The sequence below is a fragment of the Carlito syrichta genome, unplaced genomic scaffold (genome assembly GCF_000164805.1).
Source record: "Carlito syrichta isolate Samal-C Ts95f unplaced genomic scaffold, Tarsius_syrichta-2.0.1 Scaffold301833, whole genome shotgun sequence".
Taxonomy (NCBI): domain Eukaryota; kingdom Metazoa; phylum Chordata; class Mammalia; order Primates; family Tarsiidae; genus Carlito; species Carlito syrichta.
In genome coordinates, this window is record NW_007245929.1 from 32,956 (window position 1) to 59,176 (window position 26,221).

General features: G+C 43.1%; 1 protein-coding gene across 2 annotated transcripts in view; it reads left to right on the top strand.

The window, feature by feature from the left end:
- Positions 1-9,099: 9,099 nt before the first annotated feature.
- The window catches only part of EFCAB11 (EF-hand calcium binding domain 11), a 154,516-nt gene continuing 137,394 nt past the window's right edge, over positions 9,100-26,221 (top strand). For both annotated transcript variants that reach the window (XM_021711049.1, XM_008055362.2), the window contains exons 1-3: positions 9,100-9,191; positions 9,884-9,979; positions 14,853-14,898. In XM_021711049.1, coding sequence (XP_021566724.1) covers positions 9,123-9,191; positions 9,884-9,979; positions 14,853-14,898 — 211 coding nt within the window. In that variant the 5' untranslated portion in view covers positions 9,100-9,122. The remainder of the gene's footprint in view (positions 9,192-9,883; positions 9,980-14,852; positions 14,899-26,221) is intronic.

Here is a 26,221-nt window from a genome sequence, read left to right on the forward strand (position 1 = left end):
CCACCTGATGTCACTGCCTGACATCCCTGTGGGATGACCTCTGTGACACGTACAGCACTGCTGATTCCTGGCAGAGGCTGGTCACCTACCTGATGTCACTGCTCTCAAAGTGTGTGTGGAATGGCCTCTGTGTACAGCATGCCAACACCTGGCAGAAGCAGGGCACCCATCTGACATCACTGTCTGATGTCCCTGTGGGATAGACTCTGTGACATGTACAACACGCTGGTACCTGGCAGAGGCCAAGTGCCTATCTGACGTCACTGCTCTGTAGGGTACCACAGGTATATCCCTGAATCTGCTATGGGACCCTGACACATCAACAGCAAAAGTCATGGTCAGCTTTCTCCTCCTCTACCTTGGTCCTAGATGCCTGAGGGAAGGGGTTGATGCCAAACTCCAAAATAAGACAAAAATGCTCATTCTTGATCCTGAAGCTTCAAACAAGTGGAGTTAAGGTCAACTGAAGGAATTTCAGAGTGATTCTGACTCTTCAAATGCTTCAGGTCAAATGGGAACTTACAGATCTATCCTTCACCAAGTGTAGGCACCCACAGGATTTGGGGGATACGTCTCACTTCTTGAGAGAGGCTTGCCCATGAAGTCCTGAGAGGAATGCCCAGGATCACCTGTGTATACACAGCACCTGCGGGTACTTCCACAAGGAGCCAACTGATGTGAACGATGAGTCTCTCCCTGGCCACATCATAAATCAAACGACTAAAACCTGCAGAGAAGCACCGGTACTGACACAGAACAGTGTTTTCTTCTACACTAGCCTCATTTCCACTTTCTTGCTTGGAGGAAAGTGCAGAAAACAGCCTTTCTGGCTTTACCTGCACTATCTCGTCACGGGCAGCACATACTCCATCTATCTTAGCAATTCTGGAACTCTTCTTCTGGAATGGCCATCAGAGCCATTGTCATATTAACTTAATGTCCTGAGTGTCATCAAAATTTCTTCCTTTCAATATTTTCTTTATCTTCTGTAAAGAAAAAAGTCATTGGGGGCCAGATCAGGTGAGTAGGGTGTTCTAATAATTTGTACAGTGCTGCCAATGTAAGCACACAGTGGCAAGTTAGCAAACTTGTCAGACCTCAACAAATGGCGATGACAGCTTGATACGGAGACCCACTATTGTCTGTCCATATTGCCACAGCCCCTAAAGAAGAGCATGGTGAGGGAAGGAGTGGGCCTGCATATACCCAGAGTCCCCGGGAGCTAACAAAGGTGTGCTTCCCCTTATCTCCTATGCACTCCCAGTAAGCAACTTCAAACAATCCTTAACTTTTCTGCAGACTATGTCAATTAACTGAGATCTAAGTCCCCATTTACTCCCTTTTCTTAGTAGTCACAAGTTTGACTAATATAGTATCAAGGTAATCGGTAAAGTCTTATGATTTGTATAACTTGTATATCAATGTAATGTCTTGTGACTCATATAAATTTTACATATCATAACATGTAACAGTGTATGATGTCTTAGGCCATTAACTCTCTTTACTCTATGGTAAGCTTGATTAACGCTTCTGCCGGGTGTTACTGATAAAAAGCTGTGAGATATCTCTGGTAACTGGTGCCAGAAAATGTGGACCATAAGTGTCATTATTGACAAAAATGTGGCTGTGATTCAAGCTCTATACAATGCTCCGCTAGTCATGTAGTCAGTGTATAGGTATCAACAACCCTGAACTTAAAAAAGCAGACTGAAAAACTTGAAGGGTGAGCAGAACCATTTTAAAAGGGCCAGAAGCTCAGCTCTGCTCCCTGGATTCAAATTCATAAATACATCTCTCTACCAGCCCTGTCCCTTGATTTATTAGTCACAAGGGAGAACAGCCAAGGGTTGCTCGGACTATAACAAGTTCTGATAACCATTCCAGAGTCTCACGGTTTCTTTGATGAGTGGACTAGGTGCTGGTGTTGGTATGCAGCTTCCCACGAGGAGGACTTCAAAGGTGACTGTGGTGATATTCAGCTATGAGGTATGTGGCACTTTTTCTAGGACAGTTCGCAAACCTAATTATTGGAACTCATACACTGAAGGAGGGAAGGAACCAGTACCTATGCCTTCTGGAGTTTGTCCTCTGTGTGTAGGGTGGAAGGGGGGACACTTAGAAATATTTATGAGGGGAGTCACCGCCTGTATACTGGGGAAACATACATGTGACACAGTTCATGCTGACTTTGGAGTGGGGTTTTAGCATTAAAAGGAGGTGGAATTGGCCTTTTATGTCAAAAAGTGAAACAAAGGACACAAGGACCATTTATGCACAGCCTTTAAAACTGAGTGGAACTGACTTAAGGTCTGCAGCTGTTTCTCAATAAAGGATGTTTATAAGACTTCCGTCTTCTGGCCTTCTAACTGCAGCTACAGCAGGACACAAGATGGGCTGTTGCCGAGTGTCTGCCGATCCAGAAGTGTTCTAGTCATAGTTGAAGGTGTTTTTTAGGAGTTGGTTTCTGTTTAACTATAGGAAAGAAAGCTTAAGGCAAACACTGGGATTCATGACCAATCTCTCATCCTGCTAGTCACAGGATCTTGTTTTTGCCTTATTTTAGCCCCAGAGAGCCTACTTTGTGGGGGTATATTTTAACAATGTGATACTTTTAACATTCTAGTTCAGGACTCAGGAGCAAGTGACAAAACTGGAGTGTGTACACAGATGAATAAAAGCATGTTTAAGTTGTTGCTGTTTTCAAGAGGCTGACTGGGTGAGGCTAGGGAGCACAAACCCAAGGCAGACCATTGGTGCTCAGGACCCACCTCCAAAAGCAGGTCTGACTGACATCAGATTTGTAAGTGAATACACATGCAGATGTTTCCAGCTAAAATAAACTACTTCTGAGGTATCTGTCACTTTTCACAATGCCTCACTTACCTGACTTTCTCAATTAACTGCTCTCAAGTCACACAAGGCTTCCTCTGTAAATGACACGTCTAAAGGAGATTTCCTGCAGAGTGCATTAAGACAGCAATTTGGCCCACTCCTCATGGCTAGGGTCACTCATGCCCATCTGGCATGGATTCTATTTCACAGCCAGCCTCAGGGACTGCAGGGGGGTGGGACCACTTGCTCCTGTAATAGAGACTCGACTGTCTAGGTTTTTACAGTGCTCATGTCTACATTCTAGCAGTTTTCTCCTCTGTCCAGTCCACTTCTAGGGATTGTTGGAACTTGTAGGGTAGATATTTTCCCTAAATTGCTTCTAACCTGCTAAGGTTTAGGAAACCAGGTAACTTGCCAGTTGTGGCAGCTCACACCTGTAAGCTTAGTACTTTGGAAGGCCAGGAAGGAGGATCACTTGAGGTCAGGAGTTCAAGACCAGCTTGAGCAATACAGAGAGATTCTGTCTCTACAGAAAAAAAAATTTTTTAAGTTAGCTGGATGTGGTGTCTCGCCTGTAGTTCCAGATTCTTGAGAGGATGAGGCTAGAGGATCATGGATTGCTTGGACCCAGGAGATTGAGCTGCAATGAGCTGATTGTACCACCGCACTGCAACCTGGGCAACAGAGCAAGAAGACTGTCTATATTTAAAACAAAACAAAAAAAGAGAAAGAAATGAAACTAGATAACCAGCTTGTTAGAATTGTATTGTTATAGTAAAATGAGAGATTCAGAGTGATTTACTACTTAACACTTACTTGAACAGCTCAGACGTCTTCTTAAAAATTTATTTTTATCCTTTTGGGTTTTTTTTTTTAACAAAAACAACTTAGTCTGTAGGCTGCTGAATAGAGGTATTTAAGCTGTCATAATTCACTTTAAAGGAACTATTTTAGTGGCTACGGTTTTGTGACTTTAAAGTTATTTAAGAACAAAAGAACCACCTTAGGAAAAACAACTCTGAATGTCAGCTCCCACTTCCTCTGAATTCTAAAATAGCTCTACAGCAAGGCCATACAGAATCTTCTACAGCAATCCTCAGGCTGTTCTCTCTAGGTTCCATTCTAAAGCAAATAGTGGTCTTCAGAAAGGGTTCAGCTTCCAGCCTGAGAAAAGAAGCCATTTACAGACTCTTAGAAGGCAATTACCATCTCTTCTAAGGTGAATAACAATTGCATAGCTTGGATTATATATACATAAAATGGAATTCCAAAACCCTGAGAATTCAGTAGGTAAAATCTTAGGTAGCTCTGTGAACTATTTAAAGAATTTCTGAAGTTTTTAGTGTTCTTACTATCTACATTTTCTTAAACCACATGGGTGAGGGATTCCCTCCAACAAAGTAGGACAAAAATGGGTAGAAAATGAAATAAAGCCTTGAAAAGGACACTTCCTAGAGAACAAAGTCACCTTTTTGGTCTGTCTCCATATGCAATTTAAAATAGGCCTGCAGACACTGAAAGATGGTGGCGCGCAGTGAGACTCAACGGTGAGCACAGTGGCTACAGAATCTGAGAATCAGATTGCAGCAAGGAGGCAGGGGTGTGGCAAGTTTTATAGAAATTTAAAGCGACCTGTCGATTACCTATTGGTCAACAGGTGAAGTATTTTTGGGATTGGCAGGGGCTTTCGCGGGCGCAGGAACGGTGGGCTTTGTTGTGGAAGAAGAACCGGGAAGGCCTTGTCCGAGCCTCTATGTTAGTTTGTCCGGGCGCCTTCTTAGGCGGGAGCGCCATTTTAGGTGGGGGCCACGCCTAGGCTTAGCCTTTGGAGGGGGCGGGTTCCTCGTGGCTGGCTGGGGCCTTTCAGACACTCAAAAATAGGCCTGAAAGTTATCAGTTAAAGGCACATAACCCAATACATTTTATGGGATATACACTGTCTCTCACCGTTATGTCTAGCAGGTTGCCAGTCTCTGTAACATCAAGGCCCAAAGCCTGCTGAAGAGGTTGGCGGTTAAGACCAGGTCAACAGAAGTTTACTCTGCAGAGCTGGCTCTGGTCCCCAGGATCAGAATCTCACCCTCACGCAGGCCCAGGTTCCCTGCACTCAGAACACTTTAAATCAAGTCGCCATTTTAAAAAATGGGACCGAGAATTTCCATGTCAGCTTTTGAGACACGGTTTCAGGCCCTTTTCTCTCTCAGCCCACATTTTAAAGGTTTATTTTTCTTTCTAATCGAATTGGGTACCTGCTTGAGAAGTTCCAGGGGCTGAGAGACCCCACGGCAGAAATCTGGAGACCCCCACGGCAGAAGTCTCCATTGCTCACAGTCAGGACCAGTCAGCCAGCCCTCCGGAGGACAAAGATTCCAAATGACCATATGGGAGCAGATCTGCTCCCTGTGCTCCTCCCAAATGCTCATCATTTTACGCCTCCCCTTCAAGTCCCCTGTCCTCAGCCTAAAACTCTAAAGTGCTTTCTCTGAGGCACAAGCGTGGCCGTTTCCTCATCTGCCGGCTTTTGGAATAGTCCCTTTCCTCAGGATAAAGTCCCCTTCTTTGGAATAAAGTCTCCTTTCTTGGACTGCACCTTGCGCTTGTTTGTTTCGGCCTGCAAGTGACAAGCAACAGAACTTGCAATCAGCAAGCCCAAGTCTAATTACACTTTTTGTCAGTGGTGCCTAAAGAATGAGAGAACAGATCACAGGGGGGCTGATTCACAGTCCTGCCTTCCTTCAGGATAGTGCTTCCCAAAGTGGAGGTGACTGGGACCTGATATTAACCAGTATTGCATTATTAAAGCACCTCCCTTTCCCATTCCAAACCAGCTGTCCACTTCAGTGAAGGAGAAAGGTGCTGCACATAACAATGCTTTTATCTTGCTTTTCAACAGGTCTAGGCTCTTCCATAGGCACCAAGGCTTTTGTTACCATTTACGGAAGGCAGCTGACAGCTCCATTCTATTTAAATAGTAAAATAAAGCTTTCTTTTAAAAAAGATTCTATATAAAAGTGAGAAGACTCAAATAAAACTATTAAGCAAATAACAGCATATGTGTTAAGAGAATAATACATCGGGGAGGTGGCAAGGAATCTGGCAAACACTGCACGAGAGAGTGAAAACCTAGGCCTCCCAAATGCCAGAGCTCTGGGCATTCACTGTCAGAGTTCTCGTTAAGGACTTCAAAGAAAGCTGTGGATGTGGAAGGGTACTCCATCTGGGGCTGCTGATGCTCCCTCTCCCCCACTATGCCAGATCAGATCGAGGTTTCTTCTCCTAGAGTTTAAAGACCACTGGGGGCCTGGACTCCTGTTGAGGCCCTGTGGCGGGCAAACACAGGCCTCAGTGTCAAACCCAGTTGTGATAAGGAGGTAAATGTGCACTGGGACAGCTTAGTTAACTGCCAAGCCCCAGTCCCACCTTCTGTTAAATGAGTACCATGCTCCCCTCTCAGACTATATTCACTCAATAACTTACTGAGCAGCTACTATGTCCCAGGCACTGGGAATGAGTCAATAACACACAGCTTCTGCCCCAGCAGAACTCAAGGTCAAGATGGAGGGACAGACCCACATGTAATAAACTAAAAAGCCAAGATGACCAGACATTCATTACAGCTTACAGCATGAGACGGAGAAGCAGACATGCCTTTGCTTTGGAATATTTTCTGAAGAAGTAACACTTAGGTGAGACTCAGAGGATGGAAAGGAATCAGCCAGGTAAATGATGGGGTGATATGCATTCCAGGCTGAAGGACCCCAACCTACAAAGGCCAGGAGGTGGAAACTGGGTCATAGAAGGGCTTAAGCCTGCAGGCAGTGGTCCTGGATAAAGGGGATGGGCAGACGCAGCAAAGCTCAAAGAGCTGGACTTTACTCTAATTTTACTCTAAGAACAATGGGACACTACAGAAGGCTTTAAGAAGCAGAGTCCGATTTCGTTTACTTCTCATTTTTTCTAGGCGAAGTCTGACTCTGTCGCCGAAGCTGGAGTGCAGTGGCAGGATTAGGGCAGCCTCCACCCGCTGGGCTCAGGCGATCCTTCCGCTTCAGCCTCCGGATTAGCTGGGACTACTGGTGCGCACCACCACGGCTCGGCTAATTTTTAACATTTTATTGTAGAGATACGTCTCGCAATGTTGCCCATACTGGTCTCCAACCCCTGGGCTCAGGTAATCCTCTCGCCTCGGCCTCCCAAAGTGCTGGGATTACAGGTGTGGGCCACCGCGCCCGGCCCCCGATTTAGCTTTTAAATATTACGTTCGCTACTAGTGGGCGCGTAAAATGGTTTGAGGAGACAAAAGTCAAGAGGAGGCTCCTGCAGGGCTGGGGGCGATGGGCTCGGAGGGCAATGCCGATTCCGGGTAAACCGAGGACGCGGCAACAGCTGCTAACTGCTCCGCGCTCCCCCGGGCCCAGGCGGGGGTCCGAGCGACTTCCGTGGTAGACCCTTCTTGCCCCGGAATGCTCTGTCTTGGGGACCCCGGGCGCCCGTCAGTGGGGACGCCGCGCACGGGATCCCCCCCCCAGTACCAGCACGTGGCGGGTGCCCAACACGCGGGGCTTTGCCCGCCCCTGCCGAACCCGCCCGCGCGTGGAGAGGCGGAGTCAGCACCGCGCGGGCGGCCCCTCGTCCCTCCCACACCCCTCCCTGGCAGGTCTCCGTTGCGTCCTCCGCTGGTGCCACTCCTGGAGGACGCCAGGTCCCTGGGCGAGGGTACCCTGTGCGGCGAGTCTCGGCGGCGCCACCTCCAGCCCTGCCAGATGTCCAGAAGCCCGCGCACCGCGACCAGGCCACGGGCTGCCTGGCTCGCGCTAGACCGCCGCGGACGCGGACACCTACCTGGGGCACGAAACTGCCGCCGCCTCCGACCCGCCCTCGGCGCCAACGCGCATGCGCGCTGTTCAAACCCCGGACGCGCGCCCCGGGTCCCGCCCCTTCCCCTTCCGGGAAGCCCGCCCCTGGGTTCTGAAGACCGCGGGTGGCAGAGGGCTTGCGGGTGCTTGCTCCGTAGGGGCGGAGGGCCGGAGGGGCAGAGGGGCAGAGGGGCGACTGCTTAGGGTCACCTCCTGGAGACTTCTTAAAACGAGAGCCGGGCCGGGCACAGTGGCTCACCCCTGTCATCCCAGCACTTTGTGAGGCGGAGGCGAGAGAATGGACTGAGCCCAGGGATTCGAGACCAGCCTGGGCAACTTGGAGAGCCCTCGTCTCTACAATTAAAAACAATCAAACAAACAAAACAAAACAGTGGGAAATAGGTGTTTTCTAGCTTCTCTCTTGGTGAATTAGCAAGACTCATGCTCTTTACGGGGAATCTCCGAGATGGCTTGAGGCAGCCGTGCTTGTTTGAAATGGAGCGAGGATGGGCTGAGGTTAAAGGACTGAGGTCTGTGTCCTGCGGGCAGCGGGCTCGCCCGGGGCGCAGACTTTAACACCTGCTGTGAAAAAGTTAAACAAGGCCCCATCAGACTCAGAACCTCGGATGTCTGTTTCTTCTTTGAAACAGTTGTGTTCTTTTCAATGTCACTGATTTGATTGACCCATTTGCAAAATGGAACTCTCTCCATGTTCCTCACCTTAACTAAGAATGTTTGCTAGGGAATTTGGGCTCAAAGCTGTTTTTACGCTGTTTATTCTTGGATTTTCTTTCAGATCAGCCATCTTTCCCAGTAGACTGAATGAAATAAATCTGTGTAAGCGCCTGAGAGCTCATTTCTTTCGTTTATTGAAGGTCTGCGGTGTGCCAGGCACAGTGCGAGGTGCGGGGCGTCCAAAGGACGAAACTGACGTAGTAGATAGCCTGGGACTCCGACCCCGATGACTTGCTGATGTGAACCTGAGTCCTGGACTTGGCTCGTCTCGTTGCGTCCTTTTTATGCTTTGCTCGCACTCTCTTTGTGTTTTCAGTAATGTTTAGCATAGTGCCATAGATCAAAATGATAAAGACTAATTAATGCGAGATGGGAGGACAGTGAAATAAATGATAAGCCGGGACACATGGAACCAGGATCCCGACGCCGACCAACCAGAGGAAGGAGCCGAGTGCTGGGGGCGGGTCTGGGAGTCGCCCCGCCCTAGGCAGGAAACCTTACTCAACAAAGGCTTTGGCCAATAGCATTGCGGGCTTAACAAGAGTAGCTCGCAGGTTGTCCAATGGGAGGAGACGTTGGTGTTGCGCGGCGAAGTTCGTCGCCTCGAAACGCGGCGGGCGTGGCCGCTGCTGGCTACAAGCAGGCTCCGGCGGTGGAGGTCACGGCTTCTGTGGCTCCGGCTCGGTTGGGGCGGTCGTGATGTTTCTCTCTGGGGCCAGGCCGCGGATGTGGGAAGCCAGCCCCTCAGAACACAAGAAGTGGGTGGAAGTAGGTGTCCCTTGGCTCGGGGCTGTCACTCAGCCCGGGTGTGCAGACAAGACCTGGGCCTCCCTCCCGAGGGTCACGGCCAGTGATAGCCAAGAGCTGCAGCTGCCGGGTTCCGGTACCGGGACCGCACTCCCAGTTCTTCTTTCCCCCACGTGGTCTGTGAATGGTAACCTCGGATCTGCGTCTCCTCCCTCCTTGCAAAGCCCGGCTCCTTTGCTTCCCCTTCCTTCTTCCAGCTCTGAAGTTTGGGTAGAATTCATTCCGGTGGCTTAAAGGAGTTAATTTGCATCAGCCTAGCGGTTAAGTGGTTTGCAAGTTTTTAAGGAAAATTTCAGTCTTTCTTTAAGATTTCTTGAGAATTAAAGTTGGGATAAAACTCCGTTTTATTTGAAAAACTATTATCATTACTTTTAGAGATAGGGTCTCGCTTTGTCGCCCAGACTGGAGTGCAGTATGTGTGATTGTAGGTCACTACAGCCTCAAACTCCTGGCCTCAAGTGACCCTCCGCCTGGGCCTCCCGATGGGCTGGGATTGGAAGCGTAAGCCACCAGGCCGGGTGGAAACTCCATTTTCAAGCTCCATTGCTGGGCTGAGTTTTAGATTTTCGAGGTCCAGATTTATTATAAACTAGCAATAAAAATAAGAGAAGAACCAGTTTCTGTCTTAACTAAGGATATTTAATGTTCTTTAGGTATTTAAAGCATGTGATGAAGATAACAAAGGCTACCTAAGCAGAGAGGATTTTAAAGTCGCTGTTGTCACGCTGTTTGGGTACAAGCCCTCCAAGGTAGGGTTTTCTTTATGTGTTTGGTGATGGGGTAGACAATCAGTAGTGGTGAGTGGGTCCTGAGAAAAGTGCTCAGAGCTAGCTTAGGATGTTTCTGAAACAAATAGCTGCTTTATGGGTAATTTTGGAGAAGTATTTGGAAAAGTATTTTGGAAAAGAATTTGACTTTCTTTTTGAGACCTCAACCCAGGGATGAATTAGAAATCTATCACTGGAGCCCACACAAGCATGTCTCACCATTGTGCTGCTGGTTTTTATAAAAAATATGAGATGCTAGAGAGGTGTCAGCTGGGAGGACTGGAAGGGGATGTTGGTAACAGGAGGAATTTACACAGGCGATGACATACCCATGTCTGTCTCTTGGCTTTGTTTAAATTTTTAATATAAAAGTAATACATTCACATAGTCAAAAAATCAAAAAGTGAAAAAGGTATAAAGTTGGACATGAAATCTCCTCCTCCCTACCAGAGGATCCCACTCTAAAGGGGTTACCATTATTAATAGTTTTTTGTGTATCGATCCAAAATATCCTATCTATGACAAATGTATATATGCATAGCCTTCTACTGAAACATAAGCAGACACTGGGTGCAGTGGCTCACATCTGGTATCCTAACACTTTGGGAGGCCAAGGCAGGAGGACTGCTTGAGCCCAGGATTTCGAGACCAGCCTGGGTAACATAGTAAGACCTCATCTCTACAAAAAATCAGAAAATGAACTGGGCACGGTGGCATGCACCTATAGTCCCTGTTACCTGGGAGACTGAGATGGAAGGATTTCCTGAGCCCAGGAGGTTGAGGCTGTGGTGAGCCGTGATCATGCCACTGCACCCCAACCTGGGCGACAGAGTGAGACCCCGACTCAAAAACATAAACAAAAAACAAGTGCACACTGTGCCTACTTTATATTACTTGCTTTTCTTAACAGTAGATCAACCTGAAAGCACACACCTCCACCTGTGAAGGAAACAGTCGTGTGGCGTTTCTTGTGTAGGGTTATTTAGGTTGTCTCCATTACTGCGCATTTCTGAGAGCATTGTTGCAACAAACATCCTTTTTATTTAAGTATATACCCACACATTTATTTATATCCCGTGGGTGTCTGTCTGTGGAATAACTTCCTAGAAGTGTAATTGCTAAATCACGGGATATGGACTTTTCATGAGATACTGGTTTCCAGAAAAGGTGGCACCAATAATGAGTTGAGCTGGGCTTCCTACTTTAGTTGGTCACTTCCTGTTCATTCCTGTCTTTGTGCTGTTCTGCTTACTTGTTACATTCAATATAGAGACGGTGACTTTCTTCTCCTTTTTTTTTTTTTTTTTTTTGAATCAGAGTCTCACTCTGTTGCCCAGGTCAGAGTGCAGTGGCACAATCACGGCTTACCACAGCCTCAACCTCCTGGATTCAGGTAGTCCTTCTACCTCAGCCTTCCAAGTAGCTGGGGCTACAGATGTACCACCATGCCCAACTAATTTTTAAAATTTTTTTGTAGAGACAGGCTGTCTCCTTGTTGCCCAGGCTGGTCTCAAACTCCTGGGCTCAGGCAGTCCTCCTGCCTCGGCCTTTCAAATACTGGGATTATAGGTGTGAGCCACCCTGTGCATTTGGTGTCCTTCTTCTTAAGATGCTGAACTGGAATTAGAGTCAAGATACTGTTCAGAATTAAAAAGTTCAACTGTGACTATCAAGCAAAGGGAACAGGGCTTGGCCTGGGATGCTGCCCCTCGCTCTCTCATTAGATCAAACGGCCATCAGTGGTGACCCAGCTGGCCCACATGCATGGCAGATTGCAAGCTCAGTAAAACCAGGGTCCATGATGTCACACTTCTCCGCCCTTTGGTAAACACATTTCGACTTCACAGTAACAATGTTCATTGATCCACAGGTTGTGTGAACAGCCCAGGTGGGTTTGTGTGTTGCTTAATTACTAAGAGGCTAATCACAGAGCCCAGAGTTGTAGTCAGGGCTGATTCCGAAGCTGCAATTCTGCTAACCCGCAGTTGTTTCAGCTGGAATCACAAAGCAGGTCAGCTAAGAAGATTCAGCCTCTGAAGCATCATTCTCAACCCAGTTCATCTGGAAAGATGTCTCATCTCATGTGCCTTTGTCATTCTGGAGGCTGTTTATTTGGCTTCCATTTTAGAAAGCGAGGATTTCGTGACAGCGACAGTGACGTAGGAAACTTCTGTACCTACACATTATGAAATTTAACAGATTTTTTACTTTTCACACTGGTTTGGGGTTTTGGATTTTATTTTTAAAGCAAATGAACTATTCACTGACTAGATCATTAAGTAGCAAAGTACTGATACAGCATGGAGTTTTATTTTTGTTTTTTTGAGTTGGAGTCTCACTCTGTCACCCAGGCTGGAGGGCAGAGGCATGCTCCCGGCCAGTGCAGCCTCAATCTGCAGGGCTTAGGCAATCCTTCTGCCTCAGCCTTCCAAGTAGCTGGAACTATAGGCAATAATTTTTGAATATTGGTTTTGAGCAGATGAAATAGTTACTGAGTGTAGATCATGAAGCAGTAAAGTACTTCTTATTGTTATTATTATTTTGAGTTGGAATCTCACTCTGTTGCCCAGGCTAGAGTGCAGTGGCATGATCACAGCTCACCACAGCCTTGACCTTCTGAGTTCAAGTGATTCTTCCGTCACAGCCTACTGAGTAGCTGGGATTAGAGGTACATGCCACAACACCTGACGATTTTTTTCATTTTTTGTAGAGCTAAGGTCTTCCGTGAGGTCTCGAATTCCTGGGCTCAAGCAATCCTCTAGCTTCAGCCTCCCAAGTGCTGGGATTACAGACATGAGCCATCACACCTTGCCATACTTATATGATAACTAACATACACTTATGCAGTTACTTACGCAGTGCAATTTATCATATTCCTATTTAGTAAAAGAATGCTTGGGAGTTGCTAGTGATGAAAGGAATGAAACACGGTCTGTACTTCAAAGCAGTCCGTAGTTAGTGTAGAGAGGCTTTAGAAACTCTGATAAATACCAAGAGAGAAAAGAGATCGGAGAACAGAAAGTGAGGGGGACAAAGAGAGAGGGCCTAATTCCAGTGGTAACTGTCATAGGAATCTATTTGTCATTTAGACTAGTGAAGCCAGACCACGCTGATAAGCAGTGTCTAGGCACACTTGTGGGTAGTGGGACAAGCTATGCTCTGGTGATTGACTGGATGTAGTAGTGGTAATGATGCTGGGTGGGATGCATGTGTTGCTCCGTAGGTTCTTTGACTTCACCACAGAAAAGAATTTCGGAGTGAGTCTAGAGTATAGTTTAAGAAAAACTTTATTAGAAATAAAAGGACATGCTCAAGGGAAGGCACAGGTCTCTTAAGAGAAGGGACATGTGCTTGCCTTTGACAAGAAGCTTTACCTCTTTTGCCATGATGATTAAGCAGACCATGAGCTAAGAGGGTAGGCTGCAGGTATCTATCTGGTCATGAATTTTGATGACCATCTCTCTACCTTTAAGGTCACAAGGACCTTCTAAGTAGTGAAAGTTACTGTCTAACTAGATTTGGGCTTTTCTTAGAACATCATGTCTATGTTTTGGGTATTTTGCTACTGTTTCTGTGATTTATTGCATTGGTAGTTCCACATTCCAACCTGCAAGGTCTCATATGCCGTGTACGGATAAAAAGGATGTCTGAGTGCTTACCCTGTTTTAAATTAGACCTGCCTGAGAAAACCTGCCTAACTGCTTCTAAATTATGTTATGTCTGCCTCAGTAAGAGTGGTGTGACCAACAGGACTGAAGGAAAAGTGATGCCACCAAATAAGAGAAAATTCAGAAGAAGTAGGTTCAGAGGAAGTCAGTGAGTTTGTATAGAGACACTTTGAGTTTGAGGTGGCTATGTGCATTACAGGTGCATTCACTTGGTAAATGTGGTATTGAAGTTATATTGGTGAAGATCTGCTCTCAGATGTTACTGCCTCTCTTAGATGGAGGGATCTGAAATGGGAGGAGAGGTGAGAAATGAGGGTGACTCCTTGGTTTCCATGAGGTAGCTCACAACATGAGACCGGATGTTATCACCCAAGAAGAGTACGTGGAGCAGGAAGAGCAGGAGTCTGAGAACAGAATATTAGAATGCTGGCATTTAGTGATAGGCAGGACCCCAAGAAGAAAATGTATTGGGAAGCATTTGGCAGGGACAGGAGGAACCAGAAAAAGCGCAGGGAATTCAAGCCTGTGAAGAGCTCAAGACTGAGGTTGGAGGATTTATGTCAGCTGCTGCCAAGGCTCTAATTCTATAATGTTTATAAAGATCTTGTAACAATACAGGAAAATGCTTGTGTTCTAATATGTAGCAAAAGCAGGTCCTCAAACTTTATATACAGTGTGTTCTCAAGTGTTTAAAAATACATAGGAAAAATAAAGGTAGATTAGTCCAAAAGGTTAGTTTTCATTGGATGGCTGGTCTTTAAATTTTATTCTTCAAAATTTTGTATATTTTTATATTTTCTACTTCAGTCACGTTACTTTTATAATTAGGAAATTAATAAAAAGTGAAGTCACAGATCTCATCATAATAATTGCTTGTATTTGTCTTAACTGTTAGATTATATCATATATGGGACAGCCAAATTGATTTTATGTGCTTAAACTGGGTTAGCCAATGGAATCAAGTTTTGGAGGCCATTAGAGTGTAGCAGATTAGTGTCATATTTCACAGATGTTGATAGAAAAGTAAAATGACCATTACAGCTGTTGTGTGCCACAACTTGCATATGGGTTCAATACAGTTGGTTTCTCATGAAATACAGTCTTTCTCCCACCCTAGGAATTGAGAAGTTGCACTGTGAAAACATTTGATAAAGTTACATGTCCCGTCATTCTTTCTTCTTTTCTAGATAGAAGTGGATTCTGTGATGTCGTCAATAAACCCGGACACTTCTGGTAATATGAAAGCTAATGCTAATTTTAGTACCTTATTTAGACATTAACAAGATGAAAACTAAGAATAAACATAGAGGCTATAAAGCATTATGTTAAGCAAATCTTTTTTTTCCTCATTGTTCGGAAGAAAGGTTTTGGGTCTTTTAATTTTGATTATTTATAAATATAATATGATTAATATAGAAAAGTTTTAAACCACTGAAGAGCATAGGGCAACCCCCTCAGGTCCCCTACCACTGTAGGAGCTTTTCTGTTTTCTTAATAAATCCTACTTTCAAAATAAAAAACATAAAGAAAAGTTGTCACTCCTAATTTCAACATCCAGAGAATGATTTTGGGTTTTCTGACTTGAGCAGCTGGACGGAACTGGCACCTACTGAAATGGGAAGATGAAGGGCAATATTTGGGGACAGAGGGGACCAAGAGTTTACTTTTGAATGTATGAAGTTAGAGAAGTCTTGATCTACTGTTTCAAAGTAATCTGACTGTATGAATATGAATTTTAGAGGAAAGCTCTGTGCTGAAGAAATAAATTTGGAAATCATCAGCATTATGATAGTTTTAAAATCCTGGGAAGGGCCAAGACCACCTAGAGAGATAGAGTGGATTGAGAACTCTGGGAATTCTAGTGGAATTCAGGTGGAAGGTGGTAAATGGCAAAGGAGACTTGGAAGTGGCAATGGGGTAGGAGGAACATCAAGAGTGTTTGATCAAAGACCAAGAGATGTGGATATTTTACCCAGGAGGGTGTGTTTAGCATTGCCCAATGCTCCTGAAAGGTCAGTAGCATAAGAACGGAAGAGTACCATGGGTGTTGGTGACTTAGAGGTGTTTGGTGATTTGAGCAAAAGGAGTTTCAATGTGTGGTGAGGGCAGAAGCTAGGGTAGTGTTGGGCTAAAGATCAATGGGGAAGTGATGAAGTGTGGCAATGTGAGAAGATAAGCCTTTCCATAGGGCCAGAGTGGCTGTGGATCAAGCAATGTTTTGTTTGCTTTTCTTCTTTAAGATGGAAGAACACATACATGTCTAAGCTTAGCAGAATGGCCTAGTGAAGAGGGGGCAAGAAGATGAGAGAGGAGGGAGGGAGACCTGTTGTATAAGGGGACCAGTTGCACCTGTTGTGCAACCCAGAGCATGTTGGATTGACTTTATAAAAATTACTTTTTTTTAGAAATACAGTAAGTCCCCTACATATGAACCTTTGAATTGTGAACTTTCAAAGATGCAAATATCTGTTTGCATGTCCAGTCATGTGCATTTGCATGTTCATGTGTCTGGCGAACGTGGTCACGTATGTGCATCCTCTACAAGTGGTTGTGCTTTGTTGTACTTTGCTGTATAGTATTGTATAGAGAAGAGTGTAAAGTATCTTTATTTCAAGCCCAGGATGTCTGGAAGCAAGCCTGAAAGCAGCAGCCATGTAGCTGGTACTGCATAGTCTGTTGTTATTGGGTGTCCAGGTTCATTTTGTTGGACTAATGAACAAATTAGACTTAATGTGCTTTCAGAATGGAACTCATCTGTATGTAGGGGACTTGCTGTAATTTAAAGCTGAAAAAAAGTTGCAAAATAAAAATAGTACAGAGAATAGCTTGTTCTCTGTATATACCTTTTACCCAGATTTTCTTACTATTACCATTTTATCTCATTTGACTTCTCATTTGTGCTTTCTATCCTCCCCCTTCTCTTTGTACATAACCACAATATGTCTGCCAACTTTATAAATACATATTTACTATATTTTATCTAATTTACTATCTATATTCCAATTTTGTCAGTTGACCTATAATATCCTTAATAGTCTCTTTCTTCTTTTAGTATAGGAATTAGTTCTAACTTTCTCTCATCAGGAATGTTTCTGTAGTCTTTTTTTTTTTTTTTTTTTGGTGCCTTTTTATCACACTGACATTTTTAAAGAATATAAGTCACCTGGGCTTGGTGGCTCAGCCTGTAATCCCGCGCTTTGGGAAGCTGAGGTGAGTGGATTGCCTGAGCCCGTGGGTTCGAGACCCGCCTGGGCAACTTGGCGAGACCTCATCTCATACAATAAATAAAAAACTAGCCAGGCATAGTAGCGCGCGCCTGTAGTTCCAGCTACTTGGAAGGCTGAGGCGGAAGAATCACCAGAGCCCAGCAGGTTGAGGCTGTGGTGGCCGGGAGCGGCCACTGCACTCCAGTCTGGGCGACAGATTGAGACTCCAACACACACACAGAAAGAATATAGGTCACCCCTCACTGTTTTGTTTTTATTTTTAAAGCGCATTCCTCATTTTTTTTCCTCAGTAGACACAGGGTCTCAGTGTATTGTCCAGGTTGGTCTTAAACTCATGGCCTCAAGTGATCTTCTCACCTTTGGCTCCCAAAGTACTGGGATTACAGGCATGAACCTCTGCTCCTGGCTGCATTCCTCATTTTGTGTTTTCTTGATGTTACTCTGTGATTTGGTTGAGGTTATGCCTTCCTGGCCAGAATAGGTGATATGTCTTTCTCAGAGTACCACATCTGTAGGTGCACAGTGTCCATCTGTCTCTCATAGGTAACATTAATTTTTATCATCAGTGAAGATGTTGTCCAATGTCTTTATTATTTATGTTTTTATTTTCTTCCCTTGAAACTAAAAAGTAGACTGTAGAGACATTTTTGAGATAATGCAAATGTTCTTCTCATCCAAATTTCCCCCAAATCGGATCTTCATCTATGATTCAAGTCTGATCTAATTTTTGCCGTAATGATTGCAAAATAATGATTTTCTAATCCCAGTACTTCCTCCCATCAGCCCTTGGCATTCTACTATAAGCAGAGACCTCCTTTCTCCCTTATTTATCTATTAGGTTGGTGCAAAAGTAATTGCGATTTCAGACCTTGAATTTTAAATCATTATAACTAGGCTCAAACACATCTATTATTCAATTAAGAACCATTACAATCAACACATTTTTGCCAAAGAGAAATAAGTTTATTTATTCTCGTAGCATAAAAATACATGCTTCAGCATTCAACGAACTCTTGGAAAGCATTTTCTGCATCCTGCATTTTCCCTGCAAAACGTCAAGATCTTGAAGAAGTGGTAGTCGGTTGGTGAGAGGTCAGGTGAATTTGGCATATGAGGCAAAACTTTGTAGCCCAATTCATTCAACTTTTGAAACATTGGTTGTGCCACATGCAGTCAGGCGTTGTCGTGGAGAATTGGGCACTTTCTGTTGACCAATGCTGGCTGCAGACATTGCAGTTTCGGTGCATCTCATCAATTTGCTGAGCATACTTCTCAGATGTAATGGTTTTGCCAGGATCCAGAAAGCTGTAGTGGATCAGACTGACAGCAGAGCACCAAACAGTGACCATGACCTTTTTTTTGGTGCAAATTTGACTTTGGGAAGTGCTTTGGAGCTTCTTCTCAGTCCAACCACTGAGCTGATCATTGCTGGTTGTCTTATAAAATCTTTTTGTCACACATCACAATCCAATTGAGAAACTGTTGTTGCATAGAATAAGAGAAGACAACACTTCAAAACAATGATTATTTTGATTTTGGTTGACTCACGAGGCACCCACTTATTGAGCCTTTTGCTTTTCACCTTTCCAATTTGCTTTAAATACCGAATGATCTTAGAATGGTTGACATTGAGTTCTTCAGCAACTTGTTGTGTAGTTGAAAGAAGATCAGCTTTGATGGTTGCTCTCAGTTGGTCATTGTCAACTTCTTATGACCAGCCACTCACTCCTCATCTTCAAGGCTCTTTTGTTGTCAAGTTTCCTTTGTAAAACTTCATTAGCAAAACTTCATTAGCATTACATTTGTTAACAGTTCCTGGGCCTAATGTGCTGATGTTGCAAGTTGTCTCTGCTGCTTTACAACCCATTTTGAACTTGAATAAGAAAATTCCTTGAATTTGCTTTTTGTCTAACATCATTTCCATAGTCTAAAATAAATAGCCAGTAGTAATTCATCAGTAAAAAAAAAAGTGAAAAATACTTTAAAATGATATATAACATAACCACTTTTATTTAAGAAGGTATTGATATCAAATGGCAAATTTCAACATTGCAAACACTGCAATTACTTTTGTGCCTAATATCTATTACCAGTAAGGACTAATTAGTTTTTATGTTAATGGTTTATAATTCATTACTGTACTTAATTATATTAGCACTTAAATTATCACAGGTTTGGCCAGTAAATGTCCCTTAAACTGACTCCCATGTCCTTTTGATTCATTTGACTCTTTTTTCTTTTAAAAAATCTTTTTATTTATAAATGTTAGATTTATAGAAGAGTTAAAAAGATGGTACAGAGTTTCTATCTAATCTTAATCCAGTTGTAGGAAAGACTGAGACATGGACAATATAAAAAAAATCCCAGTCAAACTTTTAGAGATGAAAACTACAATATCTGAGATGAAGAGTATGCTAGATAGGATTAACAGCTCATTAGACATTGTAGAATAAAAAAATTAGTAAGTCCCAAATCAAGTACCATAATAGAAACTGTTTAAAGTAAAACACAGAGAGAAAAAAGACTGAAAAAAGCAATCATCAGTGAGCTTCAGGACAGCTACAAGAAACCAAATATAAATATAATTGGAGTCCTCAGTGGAGAGGATAGAGGAGATAGGGACAAAAAATAGTTAAAGAAAAATGGCTGAAAATTTTTCAAATCTGATGAAAACTATAAACCTTCTGATTCACGAAGTTCTATGAAATCTAAGCATAAATTGAATGTGGTGGCTCAAGCCTGTAATCCTAGCACTTTGGGAGACCGAGGTGTGGAGACTGCCTGAGCCCATGGGTTTGAGAACAGACCAGGCAACTTGGTGAGACCTCATCTCTACAATAAAAATTTAAAAATTAGCTGGGCATGGTAGTGTGCATTTATAGTTCTGGTTACTTGGAAGACTGAGGCGGAAGGATCGCCTGAGCCCGGCAGGTTGACGCTGGGGTGGCCAAGAGCATGCCACTGCACTTCAGCCTGTGTAACAGAGTGAGACTCCAACTCAAAAAAAAAAAAAAAAAAAAAAAAAAGATAAAAGAAAAAGAAATCTAAGCACAAGAAACTTGAAAAAAACTACATCAAGGCATATCATGATGAAATTGCTTACAATAGTGACAATATTAAAAAGAAGCAAACAAACAAACAAAAAAACCCCAAAACTTAAATGTGTCCAGGAAAAAAAGATTCATTATAACCAGAGGAACAAAGAATGACAACAGACTTTTTATGGGAAACAGTGCAACTGGGAGATGGTAGATGCATGTCTTAAACATGCCCTAAAACCTGTCAACCTAGAACTCTGTGGTGAGCAAAATATTTTTCGAAAATAAAGGTAAAATTAAGACTTTCCAGCTATACAAAAGCTGAAAGGATTTATTGCTAGCTGATTTACTCTACAAGAGATATTAAAGGAAGTCATTTAGGCAGAAGAAAATGGTACTAGATGGAAATCTGCATCTATGCAGAGGAGTGCAAAGCACCAGAAATAGTAATATGTGGATAAATGCAAAATACTTTTGATTATTTTTCTCTTCAAAAGATAATTATTGCTTAAAGCAAAAATAATAACAGTGAATTATGAAGTTCATAACATGTAGAGTTAAAAATCAATGACAGTATCAGAGACCAATAGTAGATGAAATGGAAGTATACAGATAAAAAGTTTTTATACCATACTTAAAATGGTGTAATATCACTTGAAGACAGACAGTGATCTATTAAGGATGCGTTTCATAAACCAACCACTAAAAGAACATAGCAAAGACTTATAGCCAGAAATCAGGATAAAATGAAATCATAAAATATTTAATTCAAAAGAAGGAAGAAATGGGAATAAGGAATAAATGGAAAGAAACAAATAGAAAACATGTACCAATATGGTAGATTTAAACACAGTCAGATTAGTGTTTTCATTACAGTACATGAGCTCAACAGTCCAATTGTCAGATATTGTCAGAGTAGATTTAAAAAATAGCAGCTTGCCTAGCACAGTGGGTTGCACCTGTAATCCCAGTGCTTTGAAAGTTCAAGGTGAGAGGATCACTTGAGGCCAAGAGTTTGAGACCAACCTGGGCAACGTAGTGAGACCCCTTCTCTACCAAAAAAAAATTTGTTTTTAAATTCCCCAGGGGTGTTGGCACATACCTGTAGTCTGAGCCACTTGGGAGGCTCAGGTAGGAGGATTGCTTGAGCCCAGGAGTTTGAGGCTGCAATGAGCTATGTACACACTGCTGTACTCCAGCTTGGGTGACAGAGGGAGATCTTGCCTCAAAACACACATAAAAGTAGAACTTGATTCTGTGTTGGCTAGAAGAAACCCACTTTAAATAGAGGCCCAAAAAGATTACAGATAAAAGGATGGAAAAACTATATACTGCACTGGCACTAACCAAAAGAAAACTAGAGTGGGTATATTAATATGAGATAAAATAGACTTCAGAAGACGGAATATTACTAAGGATAAGGAGGGTCATTTCATGATATTTAAAGGGTCAGCTAAGAAGATGAAGCATGTATGCTTCTAATTCTAGAAATTCAAAATACATAAAGCAAAATGCCTAATAAAACTATAGAGAAAAATAAATAGATCCACAATGATGATAGGAAATTCTTGCACTCTCAATAATTAATGAAGCAAGCAGACATGGAATTAGTAAAGATATAGGACACTAACAGCACTACCAACTAGCTTGACCTGATTGTCATCTACAGAATGCTCTGTCTAGCAACAGCAGAATACACATTCTTTTCAAGTCTACACAGTACATTTAATAAGATGTCATGCTCTGGGCCTTTAAACAAGTGGCAGTACATTCAAAGTACAAAGTATGTTCTTTGTGATGGAATGATAGTAGAAATCAATAGCAAAACATATCTGGAAAAGTTTCAAATATTTGGAAACTAAACACATTTCTAAATAACTCTCAGATCAAAGAAAAAAATAAAAAGGTAAAAATTAGGAAATATTTTGAATTGAATGAAAATGAAAAGACCACATTTCAGAATTTGCAGGCTGCATTGAAAGCAGTGCTGGAGTGACCCTGCCTCTGCTGTCTTAAGAAGGGCAGAGTCCTGAACTTCACTTTCAGCTGGGGACAGTACACAAACCATAATGCACATGTCCTGCTTTCCAAGGGCTTCTAGTCTTCCTAAAAGCTGGGACCTGGGTGTGGTGGCTCATACCTGTAATTTCAGCACTTTGGGAGGCCAAGGTGGGAAGATCTCGAGCCTAGGAGTTTGAGACCATCCTCAGCAACATAGTGAGATCTCATTGCTAAAAATATAAAAATTTTAAAAAATTAGCTGGGCATGGTAGTGTGTGCCTATAGTCTCAGCTACTCGGAAGGCTGGGGCGGAAAGATTACCCAAGCCCAGGAGATTTAGGCTGCAGTGAGCAGTGATCATGCCACTGTACTCCAGCCTGGGCAACAGAATGAGACCCCAACTCAAAAAACAAAACAAAAAAAGCGGCAGGCCATTTCTGCAGAGGTTCCTTGTAAAAATTAAGATGCATGAAAAGTTGAAGCTATTAGATACAAGTAGAATGTCTGGAAGAAAAGTACATGCTGGGGGAACTTGAAGGCAGTGGAGGAGGGTTGCTAATTGTCTTTATTGCTGATAACCTCACAGGTATGTATGAACAAAAACTGTCTAGGTGGCCACAAACAAGGAAATACATGGGTGTGAAAAGATAAGCTGCTTGTTTAAGGAAGCAGGCTGATTCTAGTATGCATCATTGCTGCCTCTTTCAGAGGGTCTTATCACAGCGTTTGTTCTCTGTAATGTCTTTTATAACGTCCCTCAGTCTACAGAAGAAAGAAATATGCAACTAGAAGAGATCTAGAAGACAGTCCTTCATCTCCTTTTTTTTTAGTTAGAGTCTCACTCTGTCACCCAGACTGGAGTGCAGTGGCTGCTCCCGGCCACCGCAACCTCGACCTGCTGGGCTCTGGCGATCCTTCCGCCTCAGCCTTCCAAGTAGCCGGAATTACAGGCGCGTGCTACCACGCCCAGCTGATTTTTGGATTTATTGTAGAGATGAGGTCTTGTTGCCCAGGCGGGTCTCGAACCCGCGGGCTCAGGCAATCCACTCACCTCAGCCTCCCAAAGGCGCGGGATTACAGGCTGAGCCACCGAGCCCGGCTTCATCTTCTTTTTAAAGTGAGGGATCTGGACTCCAGAGAGGAATAATCCAATAGTGTAGGGAAATAGTAAAATAATGAATACCTGGCATTTGTATGACTCTGTTCACAAAATACTTTTACAGTATTATTATTAGAGATCATGATTAAAGCTATCATTTTTGGAACAATTATCATGTGCGGATCTTTGAAGAGCACTATGCATTGATTATTAAATTTAATACAACTCAATGATATTATGGTGATCCTCATTTTATTTTAAAAAGTCCTGAACCTTTAAGAGGCTGAGTCATTTACCCAGGGTGGCCCAGTCAGCTGGTAAGACCAAAGAGGCCTGACCCCCTAAGCTTTTAGCCAGTAGATAAGTCCTTCCCTTGATTTTTAGTTAGTGCCACAGGTCATATTCCTGATTGAGGCCAATATTCATTCCTCTAAGGAATTAGTCAGTCACTGAGTTGATCAGGAGTTGAGTGAATACACAAAACACAGATCACCAGACTGTACAGTTGCTAGAAGCTGATTTCAGATGTGGTTCGGAACTACCTACATCCTGAGCAAATAGGGAAACAGAAGCCAGGACAGCAGTCAGTGTTCAGACAATAAAGGTACCTTTTCTAGGGAAGGATGGTCTTCCCTGACCTGGGACAGTTCTTCTATGATGTCTCATAGAGGAGAGACTGCTCAGTGAATATCAGTGTTTACAAACTGTTCAATAATTATAATAGGGAGTTTTGTAAGCTGTCACTTCACCTTTATTCATTTATATTTGCATATATATTTTTGAGACAGGGTCTTACTCTGTCACCCAGGCTGTAGTGCAGTGGTGTGATTTTGGCTCGCCGCAGCCTCAACCTGCTGGGCTCAAGTGATCCTTTTGCCTCAGCCTCCCAAGTAGCTGGGAATACAGGTGTGCAGTACCACCCTTGGCTAATTTTTTTATTTTTTGTAGAGATGAGGCTGGTCTTGATTCAAGCAATCCTCTCGTCTTGGCCTCCCAAAGTGCTGGGATTACAGGCATGAGTCACTGCTCCCAGCCCTTCATCTTTCTTTCAGTGTTTAAGGCCAAAACATGTCATGGCAAGTCTACAAGGGACAAGGATCACTTGCTTCAGGTATACGGATCTCAGAGTATTTGACTTTATTGCGGGATAAGTTGTAGAGCATTTTATAGGAATAGTAACAGCGAAGATTGATGCAGCTGTTCTTACTGTATTCTCAGTGCTGTAAATAAGAACTGAACGGGCGTGACCCACTGAATCCTCATGCAGCTGTCTCTTGCTGCTGTTACAGATCTATCTAAAATATGCCCATGGTAAAAACCAGAGAGAAATTCTTTAGACTTTTGTTTTCTCTAGGTGACTGATTGATCATCTTTCCTTTCTGTTTCCTTATGTGCTGCCCTTTTAAAATAATAACATATTTTACTTTCAAACCTAAAAAAGAAAAAGCTTTCCAGGAACCCTCTTTTACCCTTCAAATTTGAATGATGGAAAAATCAAAGAGGTTGATTCATTGTAATGGTAATTATGGCCTGCTTGACTCAGTCATGCTATCCAGTGTAAGTTCAATTGAACAATAATTTGTGGAAGATTAGGTTAATGGTCAGTCGGTGTGTATGCTTTTATTTATTACTATCTAGTCTGACTACTTTTTTTTTTGAGTCAAGGTCTTTCTCTGTTGCCCGTGTTGATGGCAGTGGTACGAATACAGGTCACTGCAGCCTTGGCCTTCTGGGCTCGTGTGATCCTCCTGCCTTAGCCTCCTGAGTAGCTGGGACTACAGGTGTGTGCCATCATGCCTGGATAATTTTTTTGTTTTTTGTAGAGACAGGATCTCACTGTGTTGCCCAGGCTGGTCTCGAACTCCTGGTCTCAAGAGATCCTACCACCTCAGTTTCCAAAAGTGCTGAGATTACAGGCGTGAGCTACCATGCCCAGCTTCTTGTCTGACTTCTTTTAAGCCAGACTGTTGACTGTGAATCATTTTACTTTTCTAAATTTAAATGTTCTTTTTAGTCTTTTAATTTCTGTCATAAAACACCTGCTGTTGTGTGTGTTTTGTTGTTTTTAGCTCCTACAGAACAAAGGCCAAGGTGTAGCAGGGAGAAGCCTTTGTGTATTTGATTTCAGATTTCAGTTGGCCTCTCAGTTCTTTTCTCCAGTCAGGAAACTACATACAAGTTAAGGTCACCTTATCTTGAAATCATCAACACAGGACCCTTTTGTGGTATTACTCACAGATATTCATTCACCCATAAATGTATCTATTTAATTATCCGATTAGATGATATGTTTCATTGTGTGATAGGAAAGAACTAGAAGACACAGATCTTGACCTAAAGACGTTTTCTAAAAATATCATAGGTGCTAGAGAAGATGAAAGAAGTTGTGGTTTCCTTTATGTACAGGTATCACATGAATAGGGTAGACGAGAAGACCTCTCAGGGGAGTGGCATTCTGCTCTTCCTGAACAGTGTGGGCCTGGACTGGTCATTGAAGGATGGATGGGGTTTGGAAAAATGATGAAGCCAAGAGGAAAGGCAGGAAATAAATGTGCAGGAGCTGACTAGCCCGCCTTCCACTCCTGCTCTCTGTGTAGACCTTCCTTGACCCTATGATGTCCACCTCAGGGAATGAGATCTCCTCCTCCCAGATCCATGCTTCTCTTCCTCTAAATCTCACTTCCTCCTGCGACCTGCACACCTGGATCTATCAGCTCTCATGCTCTTACCACAGAGTCCTTCCTCACACAGCAGTCACTATCCTTGGGAGATTTTTACCTCTGCACCAGCGAGGAGTATGGTGCATACAAACTATAAACAAGCTGTGATCAGGTGAGATTTGGGAAGCAGGATTAAGGACTGGTTTGCCTGGGAGGAAGGAAGAGGTTTTAAATTCCAGGATAAGGAATTAGGACTTGACACTATTAACACTGAGGAACCTTTACAGCTTCATGACCAGGGGATGTACATAATTAAAAAATCACCATTCCTGTCATGTTTGATAGAAATAGGTTTTACTGGTTCAAATTTCTGTATTCTACTGAAACCTGTTTTTACTCATTTTCCTCTAATTAATAGTAACACTTGATTTCTTGCATTAAGCTCGATTCTTTTCTATTTCTCTAATCTTCTGCAAGAAGCTGAAGGAAATATTAATCTTCTGAATTTACTTATCCATCTTGCTGTGGCAC